Genomic DNA, 19,417 nt, shown 5'->3' on the forward strand with positions numbered 1-19,417 from the left:
ACACACAGGAAGTCTTTTATCAACTACGACCCACAACTTCTGGTGAAAGAGAGAGACACAGTCAAATCTCCCGTCAGTCAAATCTCCATCCAAATGCCAGAAGAGCCAAAGGAAGAAGTGGAGAATAAAAAGCACGTGCTAGGTATTTTTGTCCCAGTAATAAAACATTTACTAGAGCAAGCAGAAAGTAAACGCACAGCTGATAAAGAAAACATCACAACGTCACAAAAACCTGACAGTTTCTGATACTTCTTTCGGTAGAAACAAGACAGAGGTGGGTGCTGACGTGTTTCAACAAAAGAGTTCTTCCTTACCTTTATGGCGCAAAAAAGAATTATGTTAAAAAACGGGTAATACACACAACGAGTTAAAAATGGCCAAGCAAGATTTTACAGTTTTAACTACACGTGTCCAATATGGGGCGATATTTGAGCTGTTCCACTTCATCAATCGCTTCTCAGGTTCTCCCTAAAGGCTTCTGAGCAGCAGGTCCCTGAATTTCTGGGTGAAGCCTCTTCATCGAGCTACGCTTCACGGGGGGCACCAGCCTTTGACTGTTGTGGTGTATCTACATTTTTTTCCCTTTTTTTGTTTTTAATTAGAAGAAAGCGCTCAGCCCTCTCATAACAGAGGGCGCGTAGGCACAGCAGAGAAACGAGTTTGCTATGCAGGCTTCCACCAAAATGAAGGTTTATTAGGAAAGAAGGCAAAAAAATACCTGGGCAATGGGATTGGGATTGATGTACTGACCACAAACAAGCCAGGGAGCCCATCCTACACTACATGGGAATTTGTGGTTAGCCAGGCTGGAGAAGGATCCCTTGAACAGCTTCATAAAAAATGGGAAAAAACAAAAAAAAAAAAAAACAAAAAAAAAAAGGAAAGAAAAATCAACTTGCTTCATCCCACCTTCAGCAACGCAAATTGACACATTCTTAGTTGATGGGGAGAGATGTAAGGGGCAACCTGGAGGCCAAATTATTTGGGGAAAAGGGAATATGTAAAAGGAAGAGATTGGGGAAGAACTCACCATACTGAACAAATTGCTGAAAGATTAATGTTTAACAGGTGGGTTCCTGAGCATCGCTAGATGGACTGGTGTTTTTAAATGTGAACGCTGGTTAAGAAAAGACTACTTTATACTTCTATGGACAACAGTTTCTTAACGTTCCAAGGACGTGAAACAGCTTCTTTCTTGTCAAGAAGATCTCTTTAAATCCAGCAGAGAGTCACTTGAGCACTGAATGTTTAAAAGCAGAACCCAGGGAGCTTTATCAAAATGATTTCTCTTTGACTAAGCACTGTGTGTACACATCATTAGAGTGAATCTGTCCGCAGATGTACCGGCCCAGATTTGCACAGGTAGTTTGCATGGTTTCCTTCTCCTCCCCCAGACGCTCAACAACCAGTTACCAAAAACCCCAAAAAATCCTCTGGAAAAAGACAATACTACCTGCAGAGATTCCAGGCTGCGAAACACCAGCTTTTAACTGTCCCACCGGCTCTTCTTACGTTTTGGGGGCTCTGGGACAGCAAAACCATCTGTCTTGTTGTCTCGGCTGTTGGCATCCTTCCTGTTCTCACCATTCCTGTTCTCGTTGTTCCTACCTTCGTTGCTATTCCTGCTATCACCATTATTGCGATTGCCACTGCCCACATCAGCGAAGTGCCGGCTTTCACCGTGGCGATGGTTGTCGCCGTGTCGGCCCTCTCCGTGGCGGTAAGCGTCACTGTGGCGACCGCCTCCTTCTCCATGGCGTTGCACATCATTGTAGCGACCACCACCCTCTCCGCGGCGCGGGATCTCATTGTGGCGACTGTTCCGGTTGTCGTTGTAGCGTTCTCTGACAATGCCGCCGCCGCCACCACCACCACCACCACTGCCGCTGCTGCCACCGCCACCACCGCCGCCAGCGGCAGCAACGCCGGTGCTGCTGCTGCCGATGCCTTCTCGATTGTTGGTGCTGGCATTGGTGTTGTTGAAGCCCTGTACTCCGACGCTTGGAAAAGTGGGAACGCTACTCAAATTCCCCGTGCTGGTGAAACCTGGAACACCCTTTGCTGCTGCGGTGGCTGCAATCGGGCTGTCAGGATTTGCAGCATTTTGCTGTGCTGAACTCGTCGGTACTGAGTTCAAGCTCCCAGCGCTGGTCCAGCCACTAGCACCAGCAGCGGAGCTACCAGTCTTTTGATTATTTAAGCTTGCGGCAACAAAGTGGCTCTTATACTGGGACTGCCGGAAAGAAACGGAAAGAAAAAAAGAGAGCCTGTTTGCCTCTACATTGCACCACAAAACACGCAGTCATCATGCATACACAAGCCTGTCTTGAATTCTGGGGAGTCAGTCTTGGAGTGATTACGTTCCTGCTGTGCTTACGAACCCAGAATTAGTAACGGATGTCTGCTACCAGACCACAGAAACAAGGGAACTCCTCCATTGTGGGGTTAATTTTTACACTGAAGAGAAAGGGTTTCTCTGTTCTCCGTTTCTTTTGATTGCAATTACACTACTGCTGCTAAGCAACCTAAATAGGATCAACCCTAGGAGCAGAATCCAGAAGGGAATGCGAGCAAAGAGGCAGCAGAAAACAAAATAAGTTTGGTAAATTAACTTTGTGCGACCATGTTGTGTCCAGCCTGCATACTAATTCTTCCACTTTGGATTGCCATGCTGAGTGCGTGCTCCAAGTGGATGAGACACGGCCACAACTACCAAAAAACTCAACTTCCCTCAAGTCAACGGGGTTTCTACATTTTCAGGGGAGAAAAAAGTTGTCTTCAATCATCAGTAGTAAAATTTTTCCATGTTATGTCCTTTCCTCTTGAGTTAGAATTTGGAGTAAAAATGATGGAACCAACCTGAAAAGCTGCTTTCATTGCTGTAAGTCTGTCTCCCATTGCCCCGGTGGATGGCTTGTATGCCTCATAGTTACTCATCACACTGTTGTTGTTTCCACGGTCCTATGCAAAAAGACAAAACGACAACTGGAGAGATTTATCCAACACAGACGCTTTCAATTCAGCCTTTCTCCAAATCTACCTTGACCCTGCACTCAGGAAATACACCTACTAAGGATGACAAACTTCTGGAGAGCACTGAGCAGAACAGTTTGTCCCATGACCTTGAGGACGACAGAAAAGTAAAGATGCATTAAGTCTTAGTGACTCACTAGTCAACAGTGGGAGGGTTTCCCAGCTCCTTACAGTACAAGCAAAAGCAAAATGCAATCAAATGGAGATTTTCATAGAGGTCACTGCCAAGACAAAGTGTGGACAAGGCTTCAGCTGTGACTTTTGGAGAAATGCTGAACGTGACGTGTTTTCAGTACGTCTGCAGTTAAACTCTGTCCCCATACACATTGGCAATGAGCTGTTTTCCTAGTGTGGACATACCTTAGTAAGCGTTCCCGGTGCTGCAAGCTTTTTTGCTGCCAAGAACCAGCCTGGAAACAGCTTTTCAAGTAATTTGTTAGCGTTTATTTTGCATTGACAGTCTATTTTGAGTAGAATCTCCAAACCTTCTGGATCACTCTAGCCCTAAAGGCGGCATTTCTTGACAAGAGGATTACAGCACAGGACAGTTTCGCCTGAGATATTTCTGATACTAACTGCAAGACTCTGAGCTATGAAAACCTTTGAAAGCAGAGGCTATACTCCAGACTAAGAAGATTATTTAAATTAAAGAGTAGTCAACACTAAGTTTAAAAGTTACAAAAATCTGTAAACAACTTCTTCAGCATCTCTACTTACAGAATTTTCTGATCCCAGACCAGGACGTTCACGGTATCCTAAGCCACCACCACCAATATTCAGCTTCTTGCCTTTTCCTCCTTTGAAACGTGATTTCCGGAACCATGGATTCTGGGCAAAAGAAGGACAAATGCTTCTCAACACATGGAATAAGAAGCTTCATAAATGCATGCAATGAGGCTCAGAAAAGAAAGATTTTGAGCATTTCAAAAGAACAATAAAAATGCACTGTTTCCCCATTCAACACCACAGCTGTTGCAAGGGGATGGGATGTGACAGACAGCGCTTTGGAAGTAAACTGTAAACAGTTCTGTTATGTGGGTCTGAAGCTTTTTGTTACAAATGCTTTTTCTGAAAACTCATTTTTTGTCTTGAACTTTCATCCATGTTAAAGTTTTGGGGGTTTGCATTCTAATAAACCCAGGAATAAATGCAATCTCTAATGCTACTCACTTGGGAGCTCTGCATTTGCTCATACTTGGGTTTTATCGATGTAGCCCGCTGCCCAGCTACGGAGAAATGAGGTTCGGTCAGCAAAACTTCCTGCAAGATGCAGTGGCCAGGAAAGGGCACTCCAACCAGACCTCCTCCTATTACCAGGTTTTTAAATAATGCTTGGCTGCACCTCTTTTTATGTCCTGTAGTTTCTTCAAACCTGAAGAAGCCCGTGAGCCAAGCCATTTAGCTTCCATACTGTCCTCTCAAAGGCAGCCTGCGGAGCTCTGCCTCACAAATTCCGTCCCTTCTGGAAATGCTCCCTCTGTACCTCGGAAAAAATATTTACTTCTAGCAGATGAGTGCCCAAGCTGCTTGGCAATGAAGCCACAAGCATGCTAATCAATCTCTGCATTTGGGAATAACCAAAAAACCTTCGCTCTCTTGCAGCTACACGGGCAGCAAAAGACAAGAACTTAAAGAGCTGGTGAGTTCAGAGGTGCAAGTACAATTGCTTCAGCTATCTGACAAACCTATATATAGCAAGCCTGCCAGACAGCACTGCCAAGCAGGTATAATGATCAAGCAACAACCATTTCACAGAGTGAATGCCCCTGTAATTATTTTCTAGTTTAGCTTTCAACTAAGCTGCATTTCCCAGGTGCCTGCCACAAATGCATATCGAAAATCTGATTGTAATGAGACGCCGAAGCTGCGGTGTTCTGCTGGCATCAGCCAGATTACAGCTCCTAATTTTCTCGGCAGTGCCTGACCCCAAAATAGATTACATACTGCATTCCAAAATCTTCATGTCTTCATGGATTCTTTCACGGGCCATTAAAAACACTAGAAAACCTACTTAAAAACAGTATAGGTTGCCAAAAGGTCACTGCGAACACATGATGGAACGAGAAAGCTGATTTTGTGCTAACCATGGATGGAACCTTCCTCTACTCAACTTGCTTGTTCATACCTGCATTGCTAGATCCAACAGCTCTTTGGAAACATGTTGATTAGCACCTTCCAGATTTCTGACAAGATCACCAGCAAAGTTACTGTCTTTGGGAGTCAGCAGAGTGTAGGCAACTCCCTTCTCGCCTGCTCTGCCAGTACGACCAATTCTATGGGTGTGCGTATCTATGTCCCGAGCCACATCGTAATTGATGACAGTCTTAATGGAAGGAATATCTAACCCACGAGCTGTAATAAAGAACATAGAGGTAAGCGTGATTATCCTGAATGACCTCAAAGCAATCCCATTCACACCAGTATATCACTTCATTCTGCTCCAGCATAAAAAGGAGTTTCCACAGGATCACACCCCAGTTAAGATAACAACAAGTTTTAGTGCCTTAAGTGCAGCAATAGCTTCCCCAAGAGCAGTATAAGTTACACCCATCCCCAAGTTCCCAGGACTGGAGATGGAAGAGGTCTCTTTAAATGACTGTTATTCCAAGGAAGAGAGAGGGCTTTATTAAAGGACACTGAAATTCACTCATTGTTCAGCTAAACATCTGGGTACAGAAGCTGTTCTAGAGGAGGCTTCAAGCACATCCATTTCCTCTTCATTTCAGCATGCATAATGTGTCAGCTGATTAACAAATAGCAACTACTTCCTTAAGAATGAGCTTATTTTCTTTCTGTATATTAAAAAATATTGGTCGGACTGTAATTTAAACACCATTAAAAGACTTTAAAAATAAACCACCTTGCTAACACTGGGTACTTCTGAAAAAATGTCTGTAACACCATGCCCAGCAGGTGTAGACGCCAGCCTTGCTGCCTTCCACTGACATGTGTTAGCCTTTCTGCTGGTATCTTGTCTGAGCTGCTGTTTCGTAGAACATCACATACCTGCCACATCAGTAGCTACCAGTATTGGGATCCCCTTTTTCTTAAATTCTGAAATGACTTTATTCCTCTCACTCTGGTCCATGTCACCATGAAGCAGCCCCAGATTATGATCCTCCTGCTTAAGATTATTGGCCAGCTCTTCTGCATTTGCCTTCTTGGTGACAAAGAGGAGAACGCTCCCAGAAGATGTGAACTCCACGAGGCGTCGAGTCAGCCAGTTCCATTTGCTAGGGCCAGAGGGGAAAATCTCCACAATTTGAGTAACATCTTCATTTGCCTAGAGGGAGAAGTAAGACAAGCAATAACACAGGACAGAAATGACAGCGTGGCAAACACACACAGATGGCAGAATAAACCCAGGAATTTAAACTAGGTGTGAGAATGCAAAGTGGAGAAGCAGGAGACCAAAATTCTCCTTTAAAAGTGGTTTCAGCTCCTGTCTAAATGCCGAGCGCTTTATTTTCACAGCGCAGAAAGGGCAGGGGTTAAATGAGCTACTCTCTGCTAAACCTGAGAGAGGCAAAGTGCAGCCTTTGGCATGGCGCAGTTTAGCACCCTACTGATCTAAAGATGGGTACTTGCAGTTCAGATGCTCTTGCGACAGATGCTACTAACATCTAAAATAGGCTGTGCAAGAGCAGGGTCTGAGATGGAGAGGATGCTCATCAGTAGAAGTTATTCATATGGCAATCAGAGAAAGTTCCTCTGTGAGCTGTGACGTGCGCTCGGAGTCAGGAAGAAGGGAGGTATGAACAGACTCCCTGTGCGTTCCCGATTGCAGGTAATAAAAGTGCCGTGGAGCCCACAGCGCCCTCTGGAAGTTTCTCCGAAATATTTAATTTTTACACATTAATTATTCCAAGGATGATGCTCTCCTAACAGAGTAATAATTTAGATTAAAGAAAAGAAACCATGTGATTGAGCTAGGAAAGCTGCTTCGCTTCTTAAGCGACGTTTAGAAAGAACATTTTCCCACAAAGAAGGGGCTTCAGGTAGCCATTAATTTTTTGTTAAAAAGGGATGCCTCACATTCCTGATTGAAAAAAAAAAAAATATGCAGAGAACTGGTTAAAAGAAGAATGTTCTGAAGGCATCTTGTGAAACTTCTCAACAGTTTTCATACATTATAAACAAAGTTTCTTCACAGCAAGTGTAATCTGCCCACTTCACTGATGTATTACCGAATCCCCAGTCTGCTAATAGTTCAACTGCTACTGTCAAGCAAGTATAGAATCAACTTTCCCACATAAACCAGCTGAAATCCTTCATTGCAAAAACTGCTATTTATTTATAGTTTTAAAACAAAAGGATATACCCACTGATTCTCCTCATTAAAAAAAAAAAATAAAAATCAATCACTGCATTAATGTTGTTTCACTCCTTGATGAAACCTCCCATCACTACAAGAGTATTTGTTGGCAGAAAGAAAGCTCAATAAAATAAGAAAAAGCCCAAACCCTTACTGTTTTTTGTTAGGCACAAAGTATTTACTCTTAAATATAAATGACGACTACAGCAGTTTAACATAACTTTCAGACAATAGAACCAGGATGGTCTGTTTCTCTGTCTTAGAAGTAATTACCTCCCCAATGTCTCCCTGCACAACTCGAATTGGGTCGATCAGAATGTCTCGGGCCAATTTCTCAATCTTCTTACGGAAAGTGGCACTGAACAAGAGGGCTAAAAGAAAAACAGTATTCGAACTCAGTGAAAAATACATTTTCCTTGTCAGTGATCTGAAGCTACAGTTTGTTCTACCGGTTCTAATGAAAATTATCAATCACACTATTAAAATACCTCAAAGTGGAAACGCATTTCATGGCATTAGAAACTAGAAGTGCATAATAAGCGGCACCGCTGTGAACGTTCTTTCACGGCAGCTTACAACACAGGATCTCAAGGCATACTAATATTAATGCAGCTAATCATCTTTTCCCTGAGTAAAGTCTGCGGAGGGATTACATGATGAACAAGTACGGACGTTTAACCACACTCACAAGCGCTCCCTCCCAACAGCCCACACTGAGAATTAACACCAGCACACTCTCATTGCGCGGCTGCATCAAGAACAGGAAACCCAATCTCTGTTCCAGATTCTTAACTGGTAGCCCACCATATACCCGCCTTCGACTCTCAGGAGTTTAGCCTGAAACGTGCTTATACTTACTCTGTCTGTCAGGACGTACGTGGCTTGCAATTGATCTGACCTGATATTCTGGAAAGGGGAGGGAAAAGGTAATGCTCATTATTTAGCAGAATAACTCAAAATGCAACTTTGTTGTTTTATTTAACAAATAACCACAGAGGGAATGAGTGCCTCTCAGAATTCATGTTACACTGTGACTTCCAGCTGCTCTTTGCTGCACAACAGAAGTTCCTTTGCTATAAAAATAAACTTCTGGAAGTTCCTTCAGCAAAAAAGTACCAGAAGCAAAGACCCTAGCTGAGCCTGTGCATACCCTGTGCATCTTAAAAATGCCTCCCTCTGTTTGCAGTATTAGAGTACTGTCAAATCTTTGCTGTGTCCCATGATTCTTGAGCACAAATTCAAAATCATGCCGATCCGAATGACCAAACCTCTTCCAATAAAGTAGAAAGTTCTTTTAACACCACTAGTTTGTACACATAGAATCAAAGACAAAACTTCCCAAAAGTTATTCAACAACTCTACAATAAAAATCAGGTTTTTTGGACTTCAACATCAACAGGACATTGGTGATCTCTCTATACCACCAGATATTAGACCTTTAAATACGTCTATATTGTCTCTTAAGTACTTCCTTAATGTATTTGCAAGTATATGAAGATACAGGGGTTATAAACAACCGTATTAAGCTGGGAACTAGACATCGCTGTTTTCCAAAACAGTGACCTTCATTCATTACATACCAAAACCCATATCAAACATTCTGTCAGCTTCATCAAACACAAGGTAAGTGACTCTCTGAAGGTTTGTAGCTTTCTTTTTCACATGATCAATTAAACGACCCTATTAAAAATAAAAAAAGCCAAGTTTTTAAAGCATATTTTAAAATACATTAATACATGCGACCTTCAAGCACTTAACTTTCCTCACTTAACTTTATCCTCACTTACCAGAGACTTAGAACAGAAAATATCTAAGGCTTCACTAAAGAAGTAAGTGTCAGTATTCAAGTCACAGAAACAGACTCCTGAAACTCTCATCAACTGTACTGCACAAGCTGAATTTTAGGACTGGATTTTCAAGGTTAACAGCGCTGAGATCCTAAAATTCTCTAGTCTTCAGTACAATTAAATTTTAATTATGAACTGGCTATTTAATCCCACAATATTTGGCACAAGGGTTCTTCATGCTTTGTTTTCTTGCCTAATATCCCAATAAATAGCCACAATAAAACTCCCAATCATTAGTTGCTCAGTTTTGCACAAGTTCGCAACTAGTTTTTGCAATAAGCGAAGTCAGTTGACGAAGGTCTTCATTTAAATCCCTGGTTCAGCATTAACACCCATTCCGATTCAATGTTTCAACCCTTCAGCGTTACTGCCACTGAATCTACGCTGACTCAGTACGATGGCACTCAGGTTCATGACATTCTGGGAATTCTCTTCAGGAATTTAAAGCTCAGCAATCAGACACCGGTATTGCACACAACTGACACTGATTCAAGCAGATCTTGCTGGCTACTCTCTCTTCTATTGGAAATCGTACTTAATCTCTTTCAATTTCTTTTGGAACACAAATAATCCCAGCATATTTGCCCTCAACATCCGACAACCTGTGAAGAACCTAGATTTCAGCAATCAGAGAACAAATTCTGCATCGCTGACGATATTAAAAATCTGACTCAGCTTCAGTTAAGCAGCAAAAAATTGCACTGTGCACGTTCAGGTACTTACTGGTGTGCAGACAACTATCTCTGCTCCCTCCTGGAGGGCTTTGGCTTGCTCCCACATGCTTCCTCCTCCATACACAGCTACAGAGCGTAGATTATATGCCTTACCGAAGCGCTTACATTCAGAATGGATCTGAGAATTTTAAACACAGCACATCACAGTCCACGTTAGACACATCTGAGAAAATATAGCTACCTCGGAAATACAGTCCAGCTCCTGAAATCCACTTTTCAGCCAATAACTTAATGAAATTATTCAGAAATCCTCTGGGCTAAATACTTCAATACTTGTGGATAATTTCCAATACTTTATTTGGGAAACCTATTTAGGCATCCAATTGCAATTTAACCTATTAGACATACATCCTTTTACATACACAATTTGTGGCAATGCATTCCCAGCATTCTTAATACTTGGGAATAATATGGGAGCCCCGTGCAAAAATTAACAATTTCCGATTTGTCATGATCCTTCAACAAAAACAGGTGTAAGAGTTTACTGAGGTTTTCTGATAATTTCTGCCCAGAATTTTGCTTTCTTCTGTAAGAACACCGTATGGCACATACATGCTTTCTATACACCTACCTGTTGGCAAAGCTCTCTGGTCGGGCATACGATCACTGCAATGGGACCATCCCCCGGTTCAAGCTCCTTTTGATCCATGATGTGAATCAACATCGGCCAGATGAAGGCTGCTGTTTTTCCGCTTCCAGTCTTAGCTATCCCAATCATATCTCTGCCACTTAGTGCAACTGGAACACCCTAAAAATAAGGAGATTCTAAACCCATATTATGCCTACCATAGCATATTCTTGTGCTAGATCTTACATGACAACTCAGACAACAAGACGAAAGCACATTACAGGAGACTCATAGCAACATACATCGATCCTTCCACAGTTTTATTGCCAGATCTGAATTAGTTTGTTTTAAGGGCCGGAAGCAATTATCACGTTATGACTGTTGGTGTCCTACATGAAACCAATGTTTGGGCAGAGTACAACACCCCAAGGATATATTTACATGTCCACAAACGCATCTAGACCAGCTGTAAGAACACTAAAAGACAAATTCTCTGACCCTACTCTTTCTTTAGCCATTCTGAGTGCTGAATCCCTACGGTTGCTACAAGGATCTCTCAACCACAGGTTTTTACAAGTAGTATGGACTAAGGTCCTAACGCACATCCCTTGGACACAGCACTATGTCATTTTTTTTACTTCAAGACAAGCATCTGAAGCGGTGTGGTTATAATCACATTATTGATAACCGTAATTACTTATGGTAATCAGTTTACATAAGCAGTAGAATCCCTTTTGCTTGCAAGGCTCTCCAAGGAATAAGCAGTTAAACGGTCCAGCTCATGTGGCATTTATTGTAACTGCCAAAAGAAATTAAAAAATGCCTTGTTGCATATTTCGTCTAGTTACAAGGCATCCAAATATAAGCTATTTAAAGGAAGAAAGCTGACAATGTATGGCACTCAACTCGGCTATTGCTATCGTTATTTTTAATAAAATTTCTAAAAAGATCTTAAAAAAACTTCCATACATTTCTATAAGCAAGAGATGTCACTTGAATGTTGTTCACTAACAGACAAATGAAGAAAAGTATATAGATTTATTTACAGTGGTCATTTAACAAGAAATAAAAGTGAGCATACTTCTATTCAAAAAATATCATAGCTATTTTCCTACAAAAATAGAAATTATATTTCTCTGTGACAGCTCTATATAGGAAACTACATATCGTCATACGGACTAGGGACCTTTGCGTGTGTTCTATTAGTTCTCTTTAGATGTTAGAGAAGTAACAACACTCACCTGACACTGTATAGGAGTGGGCTGGGTATACTCAGATTTCCTAATTTGATGCATAAGTTGCTCATCAAACCCAAAATGCGCAAAACTACTGCCAGGCCTTGGAGGAGCGGCACCGGAGACCTTAGAAACAGAAACATATCTTTGTTCACGAAAAGTAAGAGAAAAACAAAGAGCAATATGTAGAAAGATGAAAAAAGTGTCTCTCTATCTCCGGAAATGGCTTTTTATTTTTTAATAGATGTAAGTTTAAGAAAGTGCAATTTCCAGATGTGTTGTGTAAATAGGACTTTCAGGTACAAAAATTCAGATAAATTGTCAATCAACATAAGCTACTAAACATCATACTACCCCCTTGTATAATTGGTCTCCTTCTTCCCCAAATAATTCCCTTCACAGAAAGCCACCACATTAACATGTCACAAATAGCAAAGAATTCTCGCATATAATATTTCTGGTTTCAATTCCTAGTTCTTTAGTCCGAATGCAACCATGCAACTGGCAATCCTGGGTGCCCACTTTGAGAAGTCCAGAGAAGACTTTTAAGAACTGCTGAGGAAAACCAAGCTCCCTTAAATCAAAGTCACTGAAGGTATCCAAGAGGCTTGGTATTCAAAAACTGGTGTTCCCTGTGAAAATCTTCATTAAAACTACTAAGGCAGTCAAAAAAATGGGAGTGAGAAGATCCTAGGAGGACAGTTTTGCGACCAGCTTACCCGGAGATTTAGCTTATGACGTAACTCCACCACTTGCTGCGGGGTGAGACTGGTGATCTCCTCATGCTCATCATAGAAATTTTTCTCAAACGGTGGGTATTCGATCTGCAAGGGTAATTACTCAGTTAGTCCAGGACTCAAGATTCTCTCTCTGTACACTTAGTTTTGGAGGGAAAGGGTCCTTTTGAGAAAAAGGTCTTAATTATCTGCAAGAACATTAGTTTAATGTGAAGTCATTTGAAGGATCTTCAGTATGACTCAAGTGGCACAGCACCTGCCGCCTGAGTCATACTGAAGTGTATGACTTCAGTACACACGGGGGACAGAAGTGTATTTCAACCTCCATCTTAGCTCCTGCTCTCTAGAATGCCTCAGCCAGAACAGAGTGGACTAAAGTTCCTTCCTACCTCTGAATGGTCAATAGGTGGAAGAGGATCAATGATTTTCTTGGACGGCGCAATTGGATTCCCATCACTGTCATACTCCAGGTTATCCTCTTCCTCTTCTTGGACCACACCAGCAGTGGGGTTTTCAGCCATGTAGCGAAAATAAGCTTCCTGCAGCAAAACATATCAGTAAAATCACATACAATAGGATACAAAAATACTACTATATTTGTTTAAATGATGTATATGCTAGATGGCTGTTTGCTTTCACACCCACCATGGAGGAAAAAACCGTTCACTAGACCTGATTCTTCTAATAAATACCAACAGTTATCTCCAGAAGAAGGACAGTAAGTACAAAGAAAGCAACTAAAGTGTCAAACCACAAAATGCTTTCAAAAACCAAACTTCTTCTCTCACATGTCTGCTTAACAACTCCTTCTACCAAGACTTCTTAGGCTTTAACAATAGAAGAATCTACTCCACAAGTAAAAACGCTGCAGGTTTTTAAAAAACAACACGATGTTACTAAGCATATGATGTTTACATATTTTTAAACTCACTATGCCAAAAATAGGTTCTCCACTTCCCCTCACTAGACTCCAAGAAATGAAAATACACTTATTTTGCATTGAGAGAGTCAACAGCAAACGGGAAAGAAGCTATTTCAGAAGAGTCCTTCAACACAAGGCCAAGTCAGAAGTCACTGTCACATGCTATACGTACAGCTCACAAATACGTATGTGTCTCAGAATCTCACTGGCACACCAAGGCATTCTCATGGAGAAAACATCAGCCTCACTTGACTTTCAAGTAGTTATTTAAGCTCAGATTTTTAAAGCAAGGTTCCATTACAAGTAAGTGTATATACACTCATCTGGCTTTTTCATCTGCATGGCCAACTACCACTCCGTCACATAGATACGCACACAACACACTTGAACAACAGCTGTCTCCAAGTGTAAGTCACCTTTGCTCAAACTTTAGCACAGCTACACTCACCAAACTGGAAGCAAAGGCCTAGAGGCCAGACAACCCTTCCATGCTCTACGTTATTGCTCATAACACAACAGTTATTAATTACAACTTAGTAGTAAGGTACATTTTGAAATGAAGTCTTTCCTCTTTATTATTTCTGTCGCAGCGATGCCTATAATCCTCAATCAGAACTGGAGCTCCTCTGAAAATAAAGAGCAAAAAGCACAATTTTTGCCCTTAACAGACATGAAATTTCACTGCAAATAGCCTCCATGGTTTAACAGCCTCTCACTGGTGCTCCAGGTTAGTTGATTCTGCTAATTTCAAATTTGATGAGACCCTCAGACACTGGAAGCTGAAGTTCAAACTGACTGAAAAAAATCTTAAACGGAGTCAAAAAAGAATGAAATTGTCTCCTAATATTCTTTTTTTTTTTTTAAGTGAAACACCTAGAAGGGTAGAGACAGCAGGGTAGCCACTAGAGCTTCCTGATGAATTGTCCGGCTACTGTGCGTGATACTGGAGTTTTGTTTGTACCTAGTAGCTATATATTTGGGGACGGAAGATACAAAGAAAACCCAACACAACAAAAAAAAACAAGATAGAAAGACTGCATACGAACTCACTTGGTCATCTTCCTCTTCAATGTCATCTCGAATACCCCTGGAAAAACAAGCGGAGAAAAAAAACTTCCCTGCAAGTGTTCCACATACTCAGCTCCATACTTTCATGTGATTAGTGCTGAGCTCCATATTTCGTGGAAGACACAACACTAATAACTCAGTAACATTTATAATCCCAACCCATGGAGTTTTCGTATTTGGTGCCAACCATAACAGCGACCCTGCAAAGACTTCTTTTTACTTCTATTAACGAGACTGAAAGATTAGGACTCCGTCTTCCCAGTAGATGCCACATCAAAGATCATCCTGGTCTAAGCTCTTGATGCTACAGAAGTCCCATAACTGAAGAGGAATATGAGCCAGGAAGTGCAAATCCAGTTCAGAACTTCCCCAGGTGGTGATTTGGATCCGGTGTTCTGTTTCAGGACCATGTATAATCTGATCAACCCCATGCAATGCAAGTTCTAACAATGTATCTGACATTTATATCAAGAATCAATAGCATAATTATTTTTCTTGGTCAAAACAGACAGATAAGCTGCAAAACTGTAAACTGTTTTTAAATTCCAAATACAGTATCCCAATTGTCACATGCTACCTAATACATCAGATTTACAGGGAGTGTCTTAAAACCTAGTTCAAGTTTGGAAGAATCTCCAGGACTACAGGTACAGCAGCACTGAGTTATTTTGCTCACATTAACGGAATTTTAAACTAAAGCATCCTGATCACTGCAAGGATGTGGAAAGAAGAAAAAGTATTCAGGCTGATCTGGAAGGTGGTAGTAGCACAATGCGTTGCCCCAGTTTGTGTGGCCTAGAAAGGCTTCTCGCATGAGATAACTCGCAGTGTTGTTACATTTTACCACAGGATGCCGCAATGGATTCATCCCTCCTATTATTAAATTTGTATTGCACAGAACTTTACCCATGGGGGATATCATGCACTGATTAACGCTGTTTACTATCTATATATTATATTGACTACAAAACAATCATCATCAACAAAATGCATTGGAATTCTCTTAGCACCATACAAGTCACAGGCAGGCATGAGAATTATAAAAGAGAACTTACTTAACATTCTTTTTTTCCTTGTCTTTGTCTTCAAGTCTCTTCATGTCTCGAGCAGCTTGATCCTAACAGGTCATAAAATTATGACATGTTAAAAACCCCAAGATAATAAAACATGGAAGGGAAAAATGTTCCTACATAACTAGACCATCATGCCACACAGACAACACTTCTTTGGACTAAACTTTCTCTTGTTCCATATCCTACTATGCTAAATAAAGTCTACTAATTCCTTTGAAATTTATACACTGTAACTTCTTGGCAATGTTGTTGAAAAAGTACATTCTTCATATTCCTCCTGAAAACACTGTGGTAGAATCCAGTGAGTAACAGAACTGTAGCTAAGGAACAGCTCCTGATAAATACAAATCATTTCAATTCAAGTAGTGTAAAATGCACAAAACCTTAATTTCATATTCAGAGATACACAAAGCTCTTTGTGGTATTGCCCTGACATGCTTAAAACAGCTAGTTAAGCTACTGTAAATCATATCCATCCTCTCCCCATCTAATCCACCTTTGAGTTCTAATTAACATAGCATCTTACATAAAAACCAAAAGCTAAGTGACTCTCTGAATACATCTGCCAAAGCCATGCGTGACACTTGCTGCTCCTGACTGGAGCGAAGTATGGCCCCATAAATTAATAAATATTTCACGAGCCAGGTCTTGCCTCCACTTCAGCCATGAATGCCTCCAGAGGATCATCATCGCTGTCAGAGTCTGCTGATTTGGAATGAAACTGCTGGCGAGTGGGGGAATTCTCTGCGGGAATGTACGGCAATTCAACATTGCTGGAATCTTCCTCTTCATCCTCAAAGTACCTGAAAAGAAACAAACAATGGCTCAGTCAACACATAATCTACAGCACCATGCTGTCTTTTGTGGTTTCTGAGTTGAGTCAAGTTTCCCACACAGAGATGGATAACAAAAGTCAGTATGTACACAGGAATAAATGTTGACACTTACTCAGTTATTCACAATTATTCATTTTGTAAGCTAAAAGTGGTAGAAGTGCAAAGAGATGTGATGAAACTGATCTTCTTGAGTGGCCCTCCCAGGCTGGTGAATATAGGATGATTTTCTGGCCTTCCTTCTATTCAATGCATTTATGCAGCTTTCTTAGTAAAGAAAAGTGGAGTTGAATGTTCCCCTGTGCAAACAACCCCTAAATGTATCCTGCTCGGCTCCAATTCTGAACACATCACCTCAGGCAAAGTCTTGTTCAGACCACAGCATGAATGAGACTGAGCTGACTGAGGCTCAGCTGAGATACGTTCTTAGGGAGGGGAAAGCTAGAGGAGAGCTCTCCACGGGCTGCTGTAGTACCTCACAGTCCTTTAAATACATTTAAAGGCAAGGATGTATTATCATTTTCATTTTATAGACGATGGGCTGACACCCAGAGAAAGGGTAAATAATCAGTCCAGAGTGACACCAAAAGTCTGCTGCAAAGCAAGGATACCTGCAGGTGACTAGCTCTGTTTTTCTTGACCCGATTGCCATAAAGCTCCTGGGGTTCTGTTACACCATAATGCAGTGTTAAGGCATTGATTCTTGAGCAGGTTTTTCTAAAGAACTAAACCTCATAAATGTCACAGATACTTTCCCTGACCTTGGAAACTTTAAAACACTGAGATCCAGAGCTAGGACACACACAAGAAATAACCATACTTACGCATTCTCTTCATCAAAATTTGCTCGCTTTGACCCAATTTTGTAGAAAGAAGGCAGCTGAGGAGGTCCTGATTTCGCAAATGCAGCAGAAGAACCGGCTGTTCCAAAAGCACTATGAGACTGTTGAGAGAGCTTAGGCTCCTCTTTTTTCCCAGGTGTTATGGCAAATCCACCAAACCCAAAGCCTCTCTTAGTCCCAGGTCCACCTTTATTCCAATTCATGATGTCCCCAATATATCTGTTAAAATCAGAAAAGACAAATTAATGCCCTTTCTGCTTTAGACAGTTAAATATTTAATTGTCACAATTTTTCTTGTAAGTGGATTACTTCAGTCATGATAAAGAGACTTGTGGAAATGTGACTGACAAGAATTTAATCTGTTTCCCAAAAGGGACTGAGCTTTGTTCTTTTTTTTGTAAGTACGAATGCATCCACTATTTGAAAAATGAATAAAAGAGGTTGTCTTCCAAAGCAGATCATGCCCCTCAATGACTACTCAAGTGTACTTAAGATGTTGCCTGTCTTGTCTGTTTTGCAATCTAAGACAAACAAACCCAAGGCCAGAACTTTGAACATCATGAGGAACAAGAGACGAAAAGTCAACTCAGTACATATTCTGCATGTCCATACAGCCCCATCCTTGAGTGCTTCATAGCTTTGTAAATACCACACTACTGCAATCTAGGAGCCTCTAAAAAAGGGGGCCCAAAGCAGCACACAGCACACCGCTCCATTATGAGACAAGGCACACTTCTGCCTAAAAGTCAACTCCCTCTTCTTCAGAAAGCATCTTTAGCCACGTATATGTTCTCCAACCTACATTTTTCATACCGCATTTTAAATACTCCATGTAACATGCCGCCCTGGAACTCCGTTTTCTAAGTCAGACGAAGAGCAGACTGAACTGATATACTAAGATACACACTTCCCGTTCCAAGTAATTTAATTATTTCATCTGCATGGTCAAGTGAGACATACCTTTAAGGCAGCCAAGGACAGTATGACACCCACTGCTTTCAAGTGCATTATAATTAGATGGCCCAAAGGCTCCAAGTCTTAGTAAACAAATCCTCACATTGAGTGAGGATCCTCCAATGAGATCAGAATTCACTGTCAGGAGAAACAACTTCAAAATAATCTGAGAGTACATACTGGTACTGGTCCCTGTGCAGAACATTTGCCAGCTTGGGAGTCGCTCAATAAATCTCAAGCCTAGACCAAAGCTCACTAGGAGACTTTGGGGAAAACTCTGCTGTTCAGATCTCCATGTCAGCAGCTGACAGAGATGTCCTGTTTTCCCACTTGCACTGACATACCTTGCAGCTTTCACACCTGCAGATGTGTGGCAAATAATAGAACAAAATGTACAACAAATGGATGAAAGGTGTAACTTCGCACTTCTGCTGCTGACAGCACAGCAAGCAGTCTTAAGTTATCACATCTGATTTTAAGGGATCTTCCTTGCTGTACTTATCGACTGTTCTTCCCCTCCCAACACCCAAGGAAACAAAAGAAAACATTCTTTTATTCTGTCATACAGCCGCAAATGTACAAAATTTGGTCTGTCTGCCCACAGAGCCAACCAGTGAGAGCAACGAAACGCAGAGTGAGACCGCGGGCTAACTGCCGAGGCTTTGCTTCCCTGTGAACGCCGCTCCCAGGGAGGAAAAGCGAAGGCACAGACCCTTTCTACGGATTCCCTGGATGTGAGAGAAAGGCAGCAATATGTCTTAGCCGCTCCCGTTCCCGGCGGCTGCGAGAGGAGGGGACACCCCCCCGCCCCCCGCCATCACCCTTTCCCGGGCACCGCAGGAGACAGGCGGCCCGGTGCCGCGGGGAGCCCCCTGCGCCAGGGCAGGCGGCAGCGGCGGGAGGCACGGCTCGCCCTCACTACGCTCTCCTGGCCCACGGAGCCGATAGCGGGGCCTCTCACAGCCCTTCCCGCCCGCGGGGCCCCGGCACGGGGGCGGGCTCTTTGTGCGGACCAGGCCCAGGCTGCCCGAGCCCGGACTAGGCCGCGGTCCCGGCACCTCCCGCCCGTGGGGGCCGCCGGCGGGGAGAAGGAGGAGGAGCCGCCGCGCCGCGCCGCCCGGCCCCGCGCCCCCTCACTCACCCCTCGGGCACCGCAGCCGCCGGCCGCCGCTTCCCCGGTTACCGGGGCGGGGGGGTGGGGTGGAGACGCGACGTACCCACGCACCAACGCGCGTACGTGCGTGACGTGCTGAGGT

At 42.4% G+C, this 19,417-nt stretch overlaps 1 protein-coding gene across 1 annotated transcript; it reads right to left on the reverse strand.

Moving 5' to 3' along the window:
• Nucleotides 1–168: 168 nt before the first annotated feature.
• On the reverse strand, nucleotides 169–19,397 carry DDX42 (DEAD-box helicase 42). Its single transcript, XM_063354349.1, has 18 exons — nucleotides 19,303–19,397; nucleotides 17,190–17,426; nucleotides 16,185–16,335; nucleotides 15,515–15,576; nucleotides 14,442–14,478; nucleotides 12,859–13,008; nucleotides 12,452–12,556; nucleotides 11,739–11,858; nucleotides 10,501–10,677; nucleotides 9,919–10,047; nucleotides 8,929–9,028; nucleotides 8,207–8,254; nucleotides 7,622–7,719; nucleotides 6,040–6,316; nucleotides 5,159–5,385; nucleotides 3,751–3,861; nucleotides 2,860–2,961; nucleotides 169–2,233 (listed from the first exon to the last, which is right to left on the reverse strand). Exons 2-18 carry the CDS (start codon nucleotides 17,408–17,410, stop codon nucleotides 1,487–1,489), a joined length of 2,862 nt encoding a protein of 953 aa, XP_063210419.1. The 5' UTR covers nucleotides 17,411–17,426; nucleotides 19,303–19,397; the 3' UTR covers nucleotides 169–1,486.
• Nucleotides 19,398–19,417: the final 20 nt, after the last annotated feature.

The sequence above is a fragment of the Chroicocephalus ridibundus genome, chromosome 17 (assembly GCF_963924245.1).
Source record: "Chroicocephalus ridibundus chromosome 17, bChrRid1.1, whole genome shotgun sequence".
Lineage (NCBI taxonomy): Eukaryota > Metazoa > Chordata > Aves > Charadriiformes > Laridae > Chroicocephalus > Chroicocephalus ridibundus.

What these genes read in the sequence shown, in the direction of transcription:
- DDX42 (XM_063354349.1), bottom strand. Translation starts at nt 17,410, where the DNA reads ATGAATTGGAATAAAGGTGGACCTGGGACTAAGAGAGGCTTTGGGTTT. An exon ending in CGTACGTCCTGACAGACAGA is followed by an intron (nt 7,720 to 8,206) that starts GTAAGTATAAGC and finishes TTTTTCTTTTAG; the next exon opens with CCCTCTTGTTCAGTGCCACT. An exon ending in GGTAGCTACTGATGTGGCAG is followed by an intron (nt 5,386 to 6,039) that starts GTATGTGATGTT and finishes TCTTTATTACAG; the next exon opens with CTCGTGGGTTAGATATTCCT.